Source organism: Netta rufina (assembly GCF_964035555.1).
Source record: "Netta rufina genome assembly, chromosome: 2".
In the NCBI taxonomy this organism is placed as follows: domain Eukaryota; kingdom Metazoa; phylum Chordata; class Aves; order Anseriformes; family Anatidae; genus Netta; species Netta rufina.
This window is the reverse complement of record NC_140124.1, coordinates 21,322,910-21,340,385: the sequence shown is the minus strand read 5'-3', so window position 1 is coordinate 21,340,385 and position 17,476 is coordinate 21,322,910. Positions and strand designations below refer to the sequence as shown.

The window sequence follows — 17,476 nt, the reverse complement described above, 5'->3', positions numbered from 1 at the left end:
TAATAATAAAGTGCAGACTTTTTATGAGTTCCCATTCTAATTAGTGAAGATTCATTTAATAATTCTGTATTAGGGAAATGTTTTTTCATTTAAAGTTTCATTTTTCATTTGTATGTTGCTAAATTTGCTTTTAAAATGTCTATTTTCCATGTAGTACCCACACATGTAGTTTCTGGCAGTGCATAATGGACTTAAGATGTGAGGATGTCATAATTATGGTCTTCTGAGATGAAACACATGTAAATCCCAATTCTTTAGAAAAAAAGTAAATAACCAGACAATATCCCTCCTCAAACAATGTTAAAATTTGTTTCTCCCCAGGGAAAATTTTTGGTCTCCCTTTCATGATGAACTTCATGATGATGCTGCCTTTCTGCTCGATTTCTTCTTGCTTTCCATTTGCTTTCAACAGACATGTGCAAAAATCAAGAAAAAGAATGCATTAGCAATAGTATTTTCAGTCCAAGTGTTTGTTTTCCTTATTCAGTTTTTATTTTGACCTGTGTGGATTTTATTGTTTGAACTACTGATAAACAGCAGCTTTAAAGTGATAATTTTATCAGCCTGATATTTACAATGGATGCCAGACAGCACCTGTCTCCGCTTTCTGGAATTGGCCCAGAAAAATAATGGGTAACAAAGACTCATCACATCTCTATATCAAAATATTCAACTAAACATGGCACAGCATGACTAATTAATGCTGTAACACATGAGAGCAATCTGCTCACAATCAGTCCCTAATGGTCAGGACTGGACTACAAGCACAGGAGCGCATCAGCTGTTCTCAACCACTACATCTGAGTGTGTGGGAAGACTTATGCTGGGACTGGTCTTCCAGCAGAGCAGATCCTAAAGCCTCTTTGATGCCAAAGGATCTCAGAGCACTTTATGGGCTCAACAGAAAGGTCTTTTTATGTCACTGTAGCTGTCAGTGAACACCTGACATCAGTGTCTGGCAGATTATTGCCTGAAAAGCAAGCATCATTAGGTCCCTCCTTTTTTTCATTTAGGCACATCAGATATACTGAGGTACAGGGTGCTGTTGATATTGCACTGTTCTTTTTCTCTCAATATTTGAGTAAGTAAAAGTTTATTGAACTGATTGTGATTTCCAGGTGAACCTCTAGCAAGTCAACTTCTACTCTATTAGTGATCAATCTCACTAATAGAATTAGTGATCAGGATTAGTGTCTTGGATGTAGGTCTAGCAACTAACACTGCAGTCTCTCTGAATTTGAAGGAAAAGAGAATTGACAAATTCATGCTAAGGAGTATAACTCTGCTTTTAACCCAGCTTCTGATCTTTTAGATCAGGAATGGCCAACCTGCACCCGCACAAATGCATCTTGGTGGGATGGCGGGGCTACCCCTGTGGACAGCATTGAGATGAAGGCACCTGATGTTGCCTGATGACCTAAGTGCCAGGGAGCAATTAAACAATGCCATTTTCTGCCTGGCACTCCCCAAGGTCTGGTGACTTGCAATGTCAGGAGGTGTCAGGCACAGGTGTGACGATGCGATAATGATGAAGAACACTTCTGGCTTTACTTTTCCTCAGAGTCTGGTCCTAGGGATTTTGATGGCCTTGATCAGCCATCCCCTTCCAGGAACCAGCACAGTGCCTCATAATTCTCCATCCTGGGCATAGTGGGAAAGGTGTAAGAGCATTCAATCTGTTAACGAACCAGTGTTATACTGCCAGATGTGTCAGTCAGTGGATTGAGGAACTGCAGAGGGCAAAGTAAAGGGACCATTCCCCTTTTACTTTTTTTTTTTTTTTAATTTTGCAATTACAAAGAGAAAAAAGAGGACTGTCTCATGCTGTATCAACTCCTGAATAAAACAAGGCTGTTAAAACTCTTGACAGAATAAGTGACAATCTATCTTTTATATAACTAGGCCACATGCCATAAGGAAGTGCTGTCTATTTGAGAGATACCAGTTCAGGCTAAAGAAAGCTTTTAAAGAAATCTTTCCAGGCAAAATGTTTGGCAGCTGATTAAAGGACTTAAAAAAAAAAAAAAAAAAAAAAAAAAAAGTTCTAGAAATCTCAAATGTCTTTTCCAGGAAAAGGTATTGACTTAATTGTCATTGTTAATATATTTTGTCACTGTCTGAAAAAGAAAATTCAGTTAACTTTGTCCTTAACTTCCTAACTTCTGTACCTCCTGTGTCCTTGTACTTTCTTATTTCGCAATTCAATTTCTCCTTTTTATTTTAATCTTGCAGACCTTCCCAGAGACTAACTCTCTTTCTTGTATTGTCTTTTTGCTGACTAGCCAAGTATAAAAAAATCCTGTACTTAGGAAATGCAATCGTCATGGCAATGAAGAGGAGACAATGCCAAATATCCTTGCTATCACACTTTTGCTACAGGTAAAGAATAAGTATGTTGCTACACTTTGAATGATATTCTCATGCTGTAGTTTGATTTTTCTATTTAAAAGTTTTTCTAAATAGAACAAAACATTTACCTGGTAGAAATCCACTGTGGTAATGTCAGAACTTTATGCAGTTATAGGGATAGTCTATTGTGGATCAGACAGGAACACTGTGTTTTCCAGGTTTCCACCAATATGCTCATGAGTTTGGTTCTGTGATCTATATAAGATCTTACGCATCTGTAGATCTGCAATGCATCTGTATACATGGCATTTCATGAAATTGTGGATGGCTCTTGGGATCACTGTCCGACAAGATTTGTGTTTTCCTGTGCATTTTCATGGGAAAAATGGGGACTGTTTTAAAAATGAGACATTTTTCAGGTAGATTTGGGTCTTGGTCTCCTAATTGTATTTCTACAGAACTCAAGGTCAGTAAGGTAATGGGAATCTCATGTAGAAGGAAACAAATTTTAATAACATCCTGCACAGTGAATTTCGCTGAAATCCTGGTCCTTTAAAATTGAGTTCTGACTCATCTCACACATGAAAACATGAGACTGACATTTTCCTGATGGTGTTTTTTCACTGTGTGATTAAGGTGTTAAGGTGTTAGATAGCTGTTAGCTCCATGGGTGTTTCTTCAGGAGAGAGAGCTACAAAGTGTTGAGATATAATTTTCTGTCTATCACCTGCTTTCTCAAGGCAGCACAGTTTGCCATCAGTTAGAAGTCCAAAGGCAAAATTGTGCTGTGTGGTCATTTTTTTTTTTTTAAATATGGCATGTGACAGAATATTTCCCTATTTAGCACCCAAAGCTTTCTCTTCAACCAGCCAGCCTTTGAAACTGAGAAGGACTGATCACTGTCCTCTCTCCAGAAGGACTTTATTATCAGCAACACTCATTATACATCTTCTGGTGGAAGAAAGAAAAGAAAGTAGCATTTGCAATGTTCTCTGGCTTCTTGGTTGTTCTTTCTGTCATTCACAGTGCTTTGCAGCTGGCGGGTAAGTGCCTCCCGCTTGTCTCCTGTAAAACTGCGTGAAAGTGCTTCCGTGTTTCCTGACATTTCAGAGTTCTTTACAGTCCTGCAACAGTGCCTTTATGTACATTATTAGTTTGGGACATATAGATGGGGAGTTCTTCAGGGCAGGCAAAAAGCAAGGGCGGGATCTAGGAGTTTAAAAAAGAGAATAGACATGGAAACAGAGACTGAATTCTTAATGCCTTTATTCATGTATAGTGGTAGGTCATTCTGAGGTCATTTCAATGACCTCAGAAGATCAAACCTGGAGAAAATTATAAGATAATTTTAAATGTCTATTTTTTATTTTTTACATCTGTGTTCTTATTTTTTGAACTGTTTTGAGGTGTTTGAGTAATGTTTAGCAAAATCAGTCAGGAAAAACTTAAGGGGTGGTGAAGTGTGGGATTATTTGGAGGACATTAAGGTGTTCACAGCTGATGGCAATCCAGTATTTACTGGATTATTCCTCTTCACTCTTTTGAACAGACTTTCTGAATTCACTGATACTGATAAAATGAATGAAGTAAAATTTGTGTGAAATAAAGTTGGAATACCTTTGGGAAGTTATTGTAGAACTGTAACGATAAGAGTACTTCCATTCCTTTCGTTACACTTCTATTGTAGATGTTAAGCAGACAACTTTGGAGAACCAGATGTCTCCTGAGTAAAACTAGTTGTTATTGATTGCCTCAGAGTATCTATATTTCTTAATTATGCATAGTATCACTGCAGGGGCAGAATAGTTATTTTATCTGTGTTGTAAATTATCAATTAAATTGATTTAATATTTTTGCAAGCTTTTTTTTTTTTTTTTCTTTTTTTAAATTTTTTAAGAATATATGACCCCCAGTGATAAAAAGATGTATCACTGACCAAATTAAGTTATGAATCTCACAAACTTTGGAGGGAAATACAGTTGTATGTGTCACAAGGTACATCATAAAACAACAGAGCACACTCATAGATGTGCCTGTATTGATTCACTATTGCTACCAATAAACTCATTGTGGGACTGAAATTAGCTCAACTACTTCTACTTTACATCAATGTCAACACTGTGGACATGATCAGTGACACTACCCAGAGAGCTGAAGACCCAATTCCTGTTACAGGTGGACCTTCTAAATTCCACCAGCCTTTTCCATATTGCCAAGTGGTGGTCAGATGCCCCTGCTATCCAGTCCTTGCTACTTTCTTAGACTGTTTGGCTTGTCAGTGTCATTCCTAGTTTTATATTGCCTTGGCTCATAGTGGATACTGCAGGTCTTGTAGGTCAGTGAGGCCCATAAACCTTCTTTGAGGCCCAGAGTTGTTCACCCACATTTATTCAGTGAAAAGGAACAAAGATATGGCTTCAGGAGGGAAAGGATAAATGGCTCAGCAAAGATGGCTGTGACCCTTCTAGGACACCTGTAAGGTCTGGCAGCATTAGGAAAATTTGCAGAGGTCAGAAGGCCAAGCATCTGAGAACACATGGAAACAGGGCAATGGTGATAGCAGTGTGGTTGAGGAAATTCACATAACTAATATAAATAAATCCAAGAAGATGTGCTTAGCTCTGCTGTTGCTGCTGGCTGCCACTAATCCACAATATAGTGGCATATAATAAAGAAACACATATTCTATTGTCTACCTTATTGCTTTTTAACCAATAAAATTGATGTTGCAACACACTCCATTCAAAAGCATCTGATAAGAAAGAAATGCTTTCTAGTTTATGTGAATGGGAAATAGACTTATCATGTCACTTATCTTGACTATATATATTGTTTGCATTACTTTGTTTTACAGACACTGAAACATTTTTAATGTATAATAAAGACAGCAAACTCTGTCTTCAGGCTTCTGTTGCACAGTCAGTTAGAACTGCGACTTGCCACCAAGACAATGAAGCACAAAAATTCAGGTGGATTACTGATCATCAGCTCATGAGTGTGAGACTGAACCTATGCTTGGGTGTGCCACTGAAGGAAGATGAGTCTCTTATCACCCTATACCCATGTAACCAAACTAGTGAGCTCCAGTGGTGGGAATGCAGAAATGAAAGCCTCCTTGCAATTCAAGGAGAAGATTTGTTTTTCAGTCCTGGCAATGGAGAATATGATAATGTTATATTAAAGAAAGGCCTTAGTCCAAAGAATAACTGGAAGATGTATGGGACCATGGATATTTTATGTTCCCAGAGATATGAAGGTAAAGAAAATCTGTTCTTCAATCCATTGCACTAATTTCGTTGTGTGTTAGTGTTTTGGATCTTTGGTTCTGAATATTCTGATTCCTTCAGTAACCACCAGAGCTTTAGAAAACCAGTGCACTGGTGAGAGCTTTGAATTTAATTCCATATTTTTTGCATTATGTATAATATATATATATAAAACATGAATTCACATATTTTATGTATATAGTATACACAGTATAATATTACGGTATATATAATATACTCTATTAGTACTATTAGTATTTTAGTTATTTATATAAGTGCTGCCTTAATATAGTAACATAATTGAATAGTTAATTATGTGAATAATGTATTTCAATATACTATTATTGAAAATTATATAATCAACATATTAATAATACACCATAATGATATTCAATAATAAATATGTTACATAAATCAACAGTATTAAAATATTAATATTATATCATATCATTATTAAACACCACATAATTATATAAATATATATTATATTATATTATATTATATTATATTATATTATATTATATTATATGTACTTATGTACTTATGTACTTATGTACTTATGCACTTATGTACATATATACTTACTTACTCACTCACTCTTATTTGTAAGCATTCTCTAAATCACTATCACTCACCATACCCTGTCAGTATATTTTTGGGAGAATATAAATACTGAGAATTTTCTTATACAGCAACATGAAAATGAAATTATATCCTCGAGAGAAAAGCACAATATGGTTGAGCTGGGAAAAGGCTCACTGTGGGTGGAGGAAGCATGGCTTTTGTGACTCAGAAGATAAGGATGCTCATGGCATGATTATAATTACCAGTGCAATTAGCCTTTGTAATTGGCTGAAGTCTGATTGTTCTGAATGGCTTTCCCACATCCAAAACAAATGTTCTGAAACCACTAACCCATCTTGCAGAATATTCTCAGTATTCGTCCCCCTGCCTTGTATATGGGGCTGCTCCACTGTGTGTGAGGTGATTAAATGCTCACTAAAACAAAAACAGAGAAGAACCTGATGTTTACTTTTTTCCAGGAAGTAGAATATCCAAATATTAATTCCTGCTCTTGTGCATTTTATATAACTCTTGACATTGTTTAAAGTAGTACTACCTTAGGGTAGTGCTCTGGAGCTTTATTAATAGTTTCTGAAAGCATCTTGGTCAGAACAAAGAACTAGTTTTAGACTTAGCTGTTATTACCTCAAATAACACTGCTCTACAACATATATCAGCCGTTTAAGTTTGTAAAGGTTCAGGTGCAATTCTACCATTGGCATAGACTTCATATTTTTCAAACTTTTTTTTTTTTTTTAATTTTCCATATTGTCATTATCATTTTGTCTTCTCAGAGACTTTTACACTGCTAGGAAATGCTTTTGGAGCACCCTGTGTGTTCCCTTTCATGTACAAGAAGCAATGGTATGCTGAGTGCACTGATGCTGGCCGATCAGATGGCTGGCTCTGGTGCGCAACAACTGCAGACTATGATGCAGACCAGCGATATGGATTTTGCCCATTAAAAGGTAAGATATCTGTTCCCACACAAGCCCCCCCCCACCTCCCAGTGTGGCATTGTCAAACCAGCACTAGCAGAGCATCAATGTCTTTATACTGATGGGTAGTTTACATGAATAGATTTTAGTAATATTGCCACATCCTACAGCATTCTACACAAAGAAATAACATGTGTTGCATAAAGACGTGGAGAAAACTGTGACTGAATAATAAAATAACATGCAGTTCCCTCTAATTGTGGTGGTGTTGCTGAGCAGCAGGGTAATTTTGAGTTCCTCTCTGTTTCCCAGGCAGGATGCAATCTGTCAGCATTGTACAACCTGTATAATCCCTTTCTGAGGATCCCCACTGTGATGGATGTGGGCATAAAAATAAGAGCTGTAGGAAGCTTGGTGACGAAGTTAACAATTCAGTCTTTGTGATTTTCATATGGATATATATATATATATATATTTGCTTAAGTGGTACATGTCCATTTACTGATCTTATTAAGACCTCTTCACATTGTCTGGAAAGCTGTCTTTCCACTCCCCTGACAGCTGCCTCCCATCCCTGGCATTTCTCTACTACTACTTCAATTGCTTTCTGAAAATTGTCCTCCATTTCTGTGGTCACTTCTCTCTCCATCTCCCTTTATGGCTTGATGCTTGACAAATAAGCTTTGGACATCTGGCACTTCTCAGCTCTCCTCTATCTTTGTCCCCATTGCTTCTGATCAACGTTACTTCTATTATTAAAACACTCCTTTACCCTAGTCCATTCAAAATGTGCATTTGGTTTGATTCAGATCTATAATCAAATACATTTTCCAGGTCCCTGCAATGATACCTATTACAATGAGTCTAAATAGCATGTGACATAGGGTCAATGAGTAATTTTCAAATCCTTTGAAAGCCAATTCTTAGTTCTTCTTTTAATTTAACTTCATACTGGTTTTTGAGACTAATCAAGCATCTAACTCAATTTCATACTGCACTTTATTGAGCATGTATAGATCCTCAACAGATCAAAGAAGCAGAGATAATCAGGAGATGAGCACCACGCAGCTCAGTACTACTGCAGTGCCCCAGATCTGAAGCTGTGTGGCAAGCACATCCAGAAGCTTTTAGCAGGGGAAGATTTATCTAAAAGCAGTCTGATGTTAAATTCAGTTCTATAGCTAGGTCTCACAGATCTCAGTGGGAACTGCTGCCAAGAACGAGAAGGAGAACTTACGTATCTTTTTATAGATTTCAACTACAGTATCTGCCACAGCATGCCATGCAATATATTTCTCCATGCAATCACTTCCCTTGTAGTAACTCCTGAATTATGTATCTTCATGCAACAGGAGGGAACATTTGCCAGCACTACCTGTCAGATGACAGGCCTTAACTTCTTCCTTCCCTATCCTGCTTGTTACACTTCCAGTGCATTTGAAAGAATAGCACAGCCAACTTCCCATTCTTTAATGAGAATGTCATGCATAAAGAGAACCTTCAACTTGTTTTTCTGTGAGTGAATTACTATCACCCCATAATAACTATTTTCTCCACAGATAAAGAGACAACCTGGACTACAGATCTGTCAACAAATGTCCGCTACCAAGTAAACTTGGAATCTGCTCTCACTTGGCACCAAGCAAGGAAGAGCTGTCAGCAACAAAATGCGGAGTTATTGTGTATCACAGACGTTCATGAGCAAATATACATTAAAGGTAAGGAAATAAAGCAAACCCTGACATTCCGGATCCTTTCAGTCTATCATCACAGCTAAGGACTACCTGGTACAGTTTTGGCTAATGCCTATGGGCCTAAATATACAAAAGTAAATTAGCAAAATCTTTTAGAAATTGCAAATTCATCTCAAAATCACTGTCAGCTTTAAACAAAATTCATAGTATTCCAGCATCCTGCTAGTGTGGCAGTTTGACTTTCTATTTAGAAATATCTCATTTTAAGAGAAAAAAACTTCCTAAATGTAAATTAAAATTTCCTTTTTTTTTTTTTTTTTTTTTTTTTTTTCATAATACGTAAACTTAAAAAAAATTGAAAGTAAGAGAAATGACTTATATTTATGCAAAAAGAAAGATATGTTTTTTGTCAAATGCAGCTTGGCACCTGTTTATTTATTTATTTATTTATTTAATTTGACAAATTGAAAAATGTCAGTTGTTCATACATCCCGTATCATGTATGAATAGAAGAAATATACCACCTGTGTATTTCTGGAGGAATTGCATGGAAGAAAGTCTCAGTTGTTTTTCTAATGATGAATTTAAATTATAAGACTTTTGCTTGGGAGTTTACACTTACACTACACCAATATTTCCACTTGAATATCTCCAATCTTGTAAAGTGTTTGGGCTATTCTACAAAAACACTTTAATTCTGAATTTACTCTGTGGCAACTCATTTTGCAATAGGTGATTGAAAGAATAAGAGAATGTTGTTGTTTACATTTTACATTGATCAAAGCTTTGGAATATTTCAGTTTATCAGATATCTTAATATCTAAAGACATTTGTAAATAGATATTTAAGAATTGCAAATCCTCCTATAAATATTATTAATGAATAATAATGATTAATATTATTTGCTAATAAAAAGTGATTTATAAATCTTCCTTTGGTTATTTAGAATTAACAGAAAGTACAGATTCTATGCTATGGATTGGGCTCAATAGACTGGACTTGAAGAGTGGCTGGGAGTGGACTGGAGGCAGCCCTTTCCAGTATTTAAACTGGGCTCCAGGTAGGTGTGACTTTCCTTGATTTTGTATTTCTGAAGACAAAAGATACCTCAAATACTTCTTTAAATTTTATTCTCAGTTTACCTGAGCATGAGAAAAAAATAGAATGTTAACATTAAGCCACCAAAACAACATGGATTTTAACTTTTATTGTGTTAGATTTAGAAAAGGTTTTGTCTGTATTTTTCTATAGCTTTTTCTATACTAATAGAAATCAGAAACTTCTGTGTATTGCAAAAGTTGTTTAGGCCTGAGAATAATAATACAATCCCCATAAACACACATTCTCCCATTTCTGGTCTCTAGCAACAATATTAATTTACTATATTTTAGTATAGTTACAGTTAGTATACTAGTATAGTTATAATTTATTATACTACTAGCAATATTACCAGCAAGTAATATTAAAAGTCAGAAGAATGAGTTACCTGTTCACGTACACTTAAATGATGATATATTAGACATCATGGAGGCATTCCCAGTACCTCAGTTCTTGTTGAAGGTGGAAAAAGCTTGATCTTTGGGGCTGTCACTTCTAGCAGTAGTAATTACTTCTGTGCATTTTCGGGCTTAGAGTTCTACTTGGCTTTCAGAAAAGTTCACCTTTTTTTTTTTTTTTTGTACATTTCCCAAAGGAAGTCCCTCTCCAGAATCTGGAAAACTCTGTGTGGTTTTGAATCCTGAAACAAAAGCTAAATGGCAAAATTGGGAATGTGATCAGAAACTTGGCTACATTTGTAAAAAAAGAGACACTACTTTGGTACCCTCAGGTATGTTAATCTATGTTGATAATTAAAAATAAAAGCCATTATCTGAATTGCTTGGTATTCCTAATGGCAGAGACAAAATTAGAAATAAGATCTAATTTTAACCAGTACTGTTTTTGTTGTTGTTGTTTGTTTGTTTTGTTTTGTTTTGTTTTTTTTTTTCTAATTCATTTTTTAAAACCTTTACACCCTTTCTAGGCTGCTCTCCAGTCCACAATACACAGAATGAAAGAGTCAGGTCTCCTCTTTGAATACACACAGTACTAAGCATGAAAAAAGAGAACAAACCAAAAATTATTTTTGGAAGAGGGGAGTTAGTAAATATCTTTAAAGGAAGGAGAATGGACACATTGCAAAGATAAAAGATATTTTAAGTGAATAAGTATTTTGTTGTTGGTATTTCCCTTTGTATATATCTAGCTGCAAATTTGTCTCCATGATTTTCACTCTACCAACATACTTATCTTTTAGAAACTTGTAAGCAGTCTGTTAAGTGCAGATGATGACTTCTGATTTCCCTTAACTGCTAAATAGCTACTAAGTAATACAGAAGGTGTTAAAATTTATACATTAGTTTATTTTATTCACATTTGACTATATAATAACTCTAGAATTTGTGTTAATTAATATCTGTATTAAAAATCTTTAATTTTCCTAATTAAACATGCCATCATGGAATCATATTTGTGTTTAAGGTTTTCCATCCATAATTTCACTATAATAGGAATCTCCAAAGAAAATTCTTAGTTTAGAGCTTTTACAGAGAATGAGTGAAATAATTTTCAGCTTCATGTCTTTTGGATAGTATTTGAACTGCTCTAACACAGTGATGTTTATTTCTAGGTGATACTGGTTTTATTACTTGCCCAGATGGATGGGTACCATATGTAGACCACTGTTACAAAATCTTCAGGGAGACCAAAGGATGGCAAGAAGCTTTGACCTCCTGTCAAAAGGAAGGGAGTCACCTGGCCAGCATCCGAAGCCTTGAAGAGCACAGCTTTATAGTGTCTGGGCTTGGGTACAGTAAGTGTTTCCAGGTTTATATTTGCTTGCTTGTTTTTTTGCTTGTTTTGTTTTGTTTGTTTGTTTTGTTTGCATAAAAGAAGTATTAGCTGCCTCAAATGAGGTGTAGAAATTGTATTAACATGAAACATTGCAGCCAAAGACATGCAAGGACACACAAATCTGCTAGTGTTAGTGCAGAACTATCCTTTCTGCTTCAACACTGATGCCTTCCTCTATGCAGCAACTTGCAGACTTACTCAACAGTCCTGATGTGTTTTGCCTTGCACCGGTGCAGGGGGCCAGTCACCCAAGTAAGAAGCTTTCTCAGTGAAGTATTGTGAAATATAACTGTGAATCTGTTTTATATGGAAAAGCAACTTGTACTGCTTTCAGCACATTTGGGGAATTTACAGTGTGGCTCTAAAGCATTTGCTGTGCTTTGCTGGTCACCCAGCACCAAGATCAGCAAGATCAAGAGTTTCTGCAGAAGCAATGGAAGGAACCACCTACTGAAGAAAAGTGCTGGAATTTGCCAGAAGGAAAAGATCTGCAGAGCAAGCCAAGGGGGTTTCCAGGCAGACAGCTGTGAAATTGCTTGGGCTTCTTGAAGAAACCTACTTAGATGACTGGATCTAACATCATGATCTCACCATGGCCTATTTTAATAATACTGACAGAAATGTGTAGAGTCTGTAGACATGTTGCTACTTTTTGACCCTGTCAACTATTTTGCTTTTTCCTATGCATAGAGGTAGTGAAAGCCCTAATTAACTATTTGAAAAGTGCAAAATCAAGACAGAAAATTTTTGTTTTTCATCAAAAGTAACTTATCTGCTTAGTGTCCAACCATTCTCACAACCAGCTCCTACAGCGAGATATTTTTGCTTTTGGTTACTTTTTGGTTCTGGTATCATCCCTCAGTTTAATTACTACTGAGAAAATTGTGAATATTCTTCCAGAATTTTTTCTATCTTTTCTGAATGCTGCCTAAATTTACCATTCATTTTTCTCACTTTCCTTTAATTTAGAATGCCTAAAACCATTGGATCTTACACTGATTTAGGCCAGAAGGGACCCTGAATGTCATATGGTCTGGCCCCAGCTTGCATGGCTAGCTTCAAAGTTAGATCTGGCTGCTGATGTCCTTTCACTGCTGAGTTTTGGGTAGTATCAGAGATTTAATTTATTGCCTAAAGAAATTATCTAGGTCTTGGGGGATGGACTTAGGGAGGGTTCTCTGCTTTTCTTTCTTTCTTTCTTTTTTTTTTTTTTTTTTTTTGAAAGAAAATTAAAACATTTATATTCCAAGTTAGATCAAAACAATATTTTAAAATCTGACCAGTGCAATAGAACCTGAAAACTAACTATTCACACAGTTCCACCATTGTACATCAGCATCAGCACTCTTCTTCCAGTGCTATGAGTAAAAGAAGTGATTTATTTATTTATTTAGATTAAGTAAGGGATTTTTAGGTAATCCTGTGTAGACCCAGGAGTTGGACTTGATGATCTTTGTGGATCCCTTTCAACTCAGGATATTATATGATTCTGTTATTTCATTATATCTTATTTTTGCAACACACTGAACACACTGTATTTATTGTAGTATGTGTGAAAAAATTAACATTTAAAATGATCATGCAACAAACTAAATAATGTTATGTTTGATAAATTAAGGGAGTATGTGTTCTAGAGCTTGAAGTTGCTGAGAAAGGGATGCAGCACCGTAAGAGGTCCTTTCTAGTTCTGTTTCCATGTTTTAGAGCCGACAGACAAGCTCTGGATTGGGCTGAATGACCATAAGGTTCAAATGTATTTTGAATGGAGTGATGGTACACCAGTGACATACACAAAATGGCACCTGGGAGAGCCATCCAGCACCAACAACAGACCGGAAGATTGTGTACTGATCAAGGGCCAGGTAACATTATTCAGCATGGATCTGATTTTAACATTGAAACTAAATTCTTAGCAAAAGAATAATGTGCACTGCTATTTCATCAACCATTTAGGGCCAGGAAAAAGGATGTGAGGAGAAAAGATGAGACTAAAATATGACCATTCATTTAAATAAATAAATTAATAAATAAATAAAATGAAAACATTGCTGCATTGTTAAAAATTTTTTCTCTTCAAGTTCATCTCAAAGTCACCACTGAAACTGGGGCCATAAAGAAGGTCTTTGAATGTCATTTGGATATAGTCTCCTCTTCCTTTTCTTCTTGTGGCAATGGTGTAATGTGGGGATCCCTGCTGCTGCCTTTGTGTCTGCTTGTTTGCCTGTCCCTGTGTGGCACAACTGCCTGTGCCTGCTCCTGCAGACCAGGCTGAGGACCAGCTCCAGCTGAAAAGAGGCCAGGAAACCCAGCACCCATATTCCCATTCATCACTACTGGCCATAGCAGTACTACCATAGACCACTCTGCCATTTCACTGAGTGTGAGAAGATTTAGCTTTGTTATCAGCTTGGGGGACTGCATAAGAAAAACAATATGTTTCTGTTTCAGAGTCAAAGGAGAAAGAAAATTCTATTCAATTTCTTTAAGTTATTCATCTTAATCTCATTGCTATTTCTTTCTTTTTCCTGCCTCGTAGGATGGCTACTGGGCAGACTATGTCTGTGAGAAGAAAGCTGGTTACATTTGTAAAAGAAAACCTGCATCACAAATAGCTGGAGAAAAGGAAAGTACTGATGTAGGTTGCAAAAAAGTAAGTATAAAAGACTGAAACATTAATTTTTCAGATCAAATAAGGCCCTTGTCTGAGAATCATCCAGAAATATTTGAATTTGCATCATTTATATATAAAAACAATTTTTGTATTTATTATGGAATTTATCTCTCTCTCTTAATGTTACTATAAACTTTATTAAGCTACTTACATAAGCCATTTAGAAAGAATCTAATTTCACTGCAAAATTTTGCTAATTCATAATACTTATGATTATTTTGCTTCATTCACTTAAAAATTGTATAGCTCACTTAATACATGACACTACAATTATTTAAAACTCATAAGGAGATCCTATAATTATATTACAGGGCTGGAGACGATATGGGACCTACTGTTATTTTATTGGACATGCACCAGCAACATTTTCAGAAGCAAACAGCACTTGTGAAGGAGAAAAAGGTTACTTAGCCACAGTTGAAAGTAGGTATGATAATCACTTTTCTTTGTCTTTTGAATAGGTAAAGGTTGTATGTTCCTAAATTACTCGTGGAACTACTTCACAGTTCTCACACAAGGACAGACAGTAAATTACCCAAGTTACAGGTGAGATCTGTAGCTGAACAAAAAAATCCTTTTTTTTTTTTTTTTTTTTTCTGTTGTTGATTTATGTAGTGCCAGAATGCCCTTGTAAGGCCCTTCCTCTTAATCCAAAGCAAAGAAAAGGAGAATAGGATTCATCATCAGACCAGACAATTAGAATTTGGATAAAGGCTTTTGCTTCCACTTGTGTTACTGTGATCTCCCTTACAGGTATGAACAAGCCTATTTGACTAGCCTTGTTGGGCTGAGGCCTGAAAAATATTTCTGGCTCGGTCTCACTGACATAGAGGACCAAGGCACCTTCAAGTGGACCAATGGTGAAGATGTCTCCTTTGCACACTGGGATGTAGGAATGCCTGGTAGGTGTCGATGGTGGATGCACTCTGACCCCACGGTCCCTATTCAGGTTGGCATTGGCAACATCCACTGAATTTTATCATTTAGCCCTTCAGTATATTTCAAAGGAACTGGAAGTTCCCCAAATCCAACTTTTAATTTTAAAGGAATAATTTGAATAGCAGTTTTATATTTGGACATCTGATATACTTAAGTTTAACCTTTTGGCTCATCTTCACAAAGACAACCATTATCAGAATCTTGAAAATTGCCTGCTTTCTGATAAACAGGCTACAGGCAGTTCCTGAGACCATTCTGCAGTCATAAGAAAGAACCTGAAATGGAACAATTGTATTAAGATTTTAAAGTTAGAATTACAAAATCACAGTATCAAAAATGATCATACCATATATTTTTTACTTGTGATGCTAAGAAAACTGCATTCACATCACCATACTGAAACTGTCTTTCAGCTAATCTGACCTGACAGAAGAAAGCTCTTGAAAAGAGCTTTTCAGAAGAAAATTTGGTTAAAAGACGGGTAATGGAAAAGGCTAGAACTAATGTCTAATTTCTATAAGGAAAGAGTGCTCACCAACAGAGTTCTGTAATGATCTGTGCCAAAGCCCATGTTGTTCAATATATTTACAGATGATCTGGAAAAGGTGGTGAATAGTCAGATGACAAAGTTTTCTGATGATACTAAATAATATCTGATAGTGAAAATTTGACTGTGATAAAATGCAGGACAATCTCAGGCAAATGAGCATGATCAGAAAAATGGCAGGTAAACTTTGATGCATGTATAGTGATACATACATGTAGGAACAAAATGTCTTGAACTGGCATAAAATGATGGTCTTATAGCCGACCATTTCATTTCAGGGGTGAATTATTGCGCCATGGTAGACATGTCCATTAGAATTTCAGCTCTGTGCTCAACAGGAACGAAAAAAAAAATAAAAAATTAAATGTTAAGTAAACTTAGAAAAAGAAGAAAGAACACAAATATGCCATTGTATAAGCTCATTGTATGCATGTGACTACATCTTGTGTGGTGTGTGCACTTATGAAAAGCACTAGTAACTGAGGATATACCACCTGATATAAAGTGTGCTTAATGTAAGTAGGAATGAAGTCCTCACTTGCAAACAAATGTTTTACCTATTAAAAAAAAAATATTTTCTGCCATATAATTAATTATGAAGGACATTAAAAAAAGTAAAAAAAAAAAAAAAAAGCAGAATCTTCAAGTAAGAATTAAACAAGTTAAACTGTATAAGATAGCCAAAGTGTTTTTTTATTTCTCATAAAGGAAGTAAGCCAGGATGTGTTGCAATGAGAACTGGAACTACAGCTGGATTGTGGGATGTTCTTGACTGTGAGACAAAGCAAAAATACATCTGTAAACAGTGGGCATATGGTGCAACTGCCCCACCTATTCCAACTACTGCTCCAGCACACACATGTCCTGAAGGCTGGGTGTCAAACAAATATAGTAGTTCCTGTTTTAAAGTAAGTGCTTAAATAGTTAAAAGAAGAAAGACTTTGGAATGTTGGGTTTGGGGAGAAAAACAAAACAAAACAAAACAAAACAAAAACACAAAGGGTGGAAGGACAAAGGGACATCTTCATCTGGCAATATTTGCAGTGAAGGGCGCCTATAAGAAAGATGGAGTGACACTTTGTTAGGGAGTATAGTGAAGGGAGGATGGCTTTACATCCTCACAAGGGGGAATGGCTTTAAACTGAAGGAGGGTAGATTTAGATTAGATATTCAGAAGAAATTCTTCTCTATAAGGATGACGAGGCACTGGCACAGGTTGCCCAGAGGATGCCCCAACCCAGGAGGTGATCAAGACCAGGCTGAATGGGGCTTTGAGCAACTTGGTGTGGTGGGAGGTGTCCCTGCCCATGGCAGGGGGATTGGAACTGCATGATCGCTTCTAATGTAAATCATTTTATGATTCTATGAATATCTGAGATAAGAACAAGGCCGAAAAAAACAAAAACAAAAACAAAACAAAACAAAACAAACAAACAAAAAACTCCAGGAATCATCTGTAATCGTCTGTAAGGGGGAAGAAACTGAGGAAGGAAGATGATGTTTAAGGAACTGGGCACAAGGTGAGGAAGAAAGATGCAAGAAAGAAAATCAGGAAGTTTGTGCCCCAGGGGTAGAATAAACTGGAGTAGAAAATGGAAGAAGGGGAAGAAATATTG

At 36.2% G+C, this 17,476-nt stretch overlaps 1 protein-coding gene across 1 annotated transcript in view; it reads left to right on the top strand.

Annotated features, from left to right (window-relative positions):
- Nucleotides 1-3,283: 3,283 nt before the first annotated feature.
- LOC311206609 (macrophage mannose receptor 1-like) overlaps nt 3,284-17,476 on the top strand; it is a 36,965-nt gene continuing 22,772 nt past the window's right edge. Inside the window, 12 exon segments of the mRNA XM_084282061.1 lie at nt 3,284-3,392; nt 5,204-5,605; nt 6,974-7,147; nt 8,677-8,835; nt 9,758-9,875; nt 10,509-10,639; nt 11,480-11,662; nt 13,408-13,565; nt 14,240-14,353; nt 14,686-14,801; nt 15,128-15,280; nt 16,573-16,768. Of these exon segments, the coding sequence (XP_084138187.1) occupies nt 3,335-3,392; nt 5,204-5,605; nt 6,974-7,147; nt 8,677-8,835; nt 9,758-9,875; nt 10,509-10,639; nt 11,480-11,662; nt 13,408-13,565; nt 14,240-14,353; nt 14,686-14,801; nt 15,128-15,280; nt 16,573-16,768 (1,962 nt within the window). The 5' untranslated portion in view covers nt 3,284-3,334.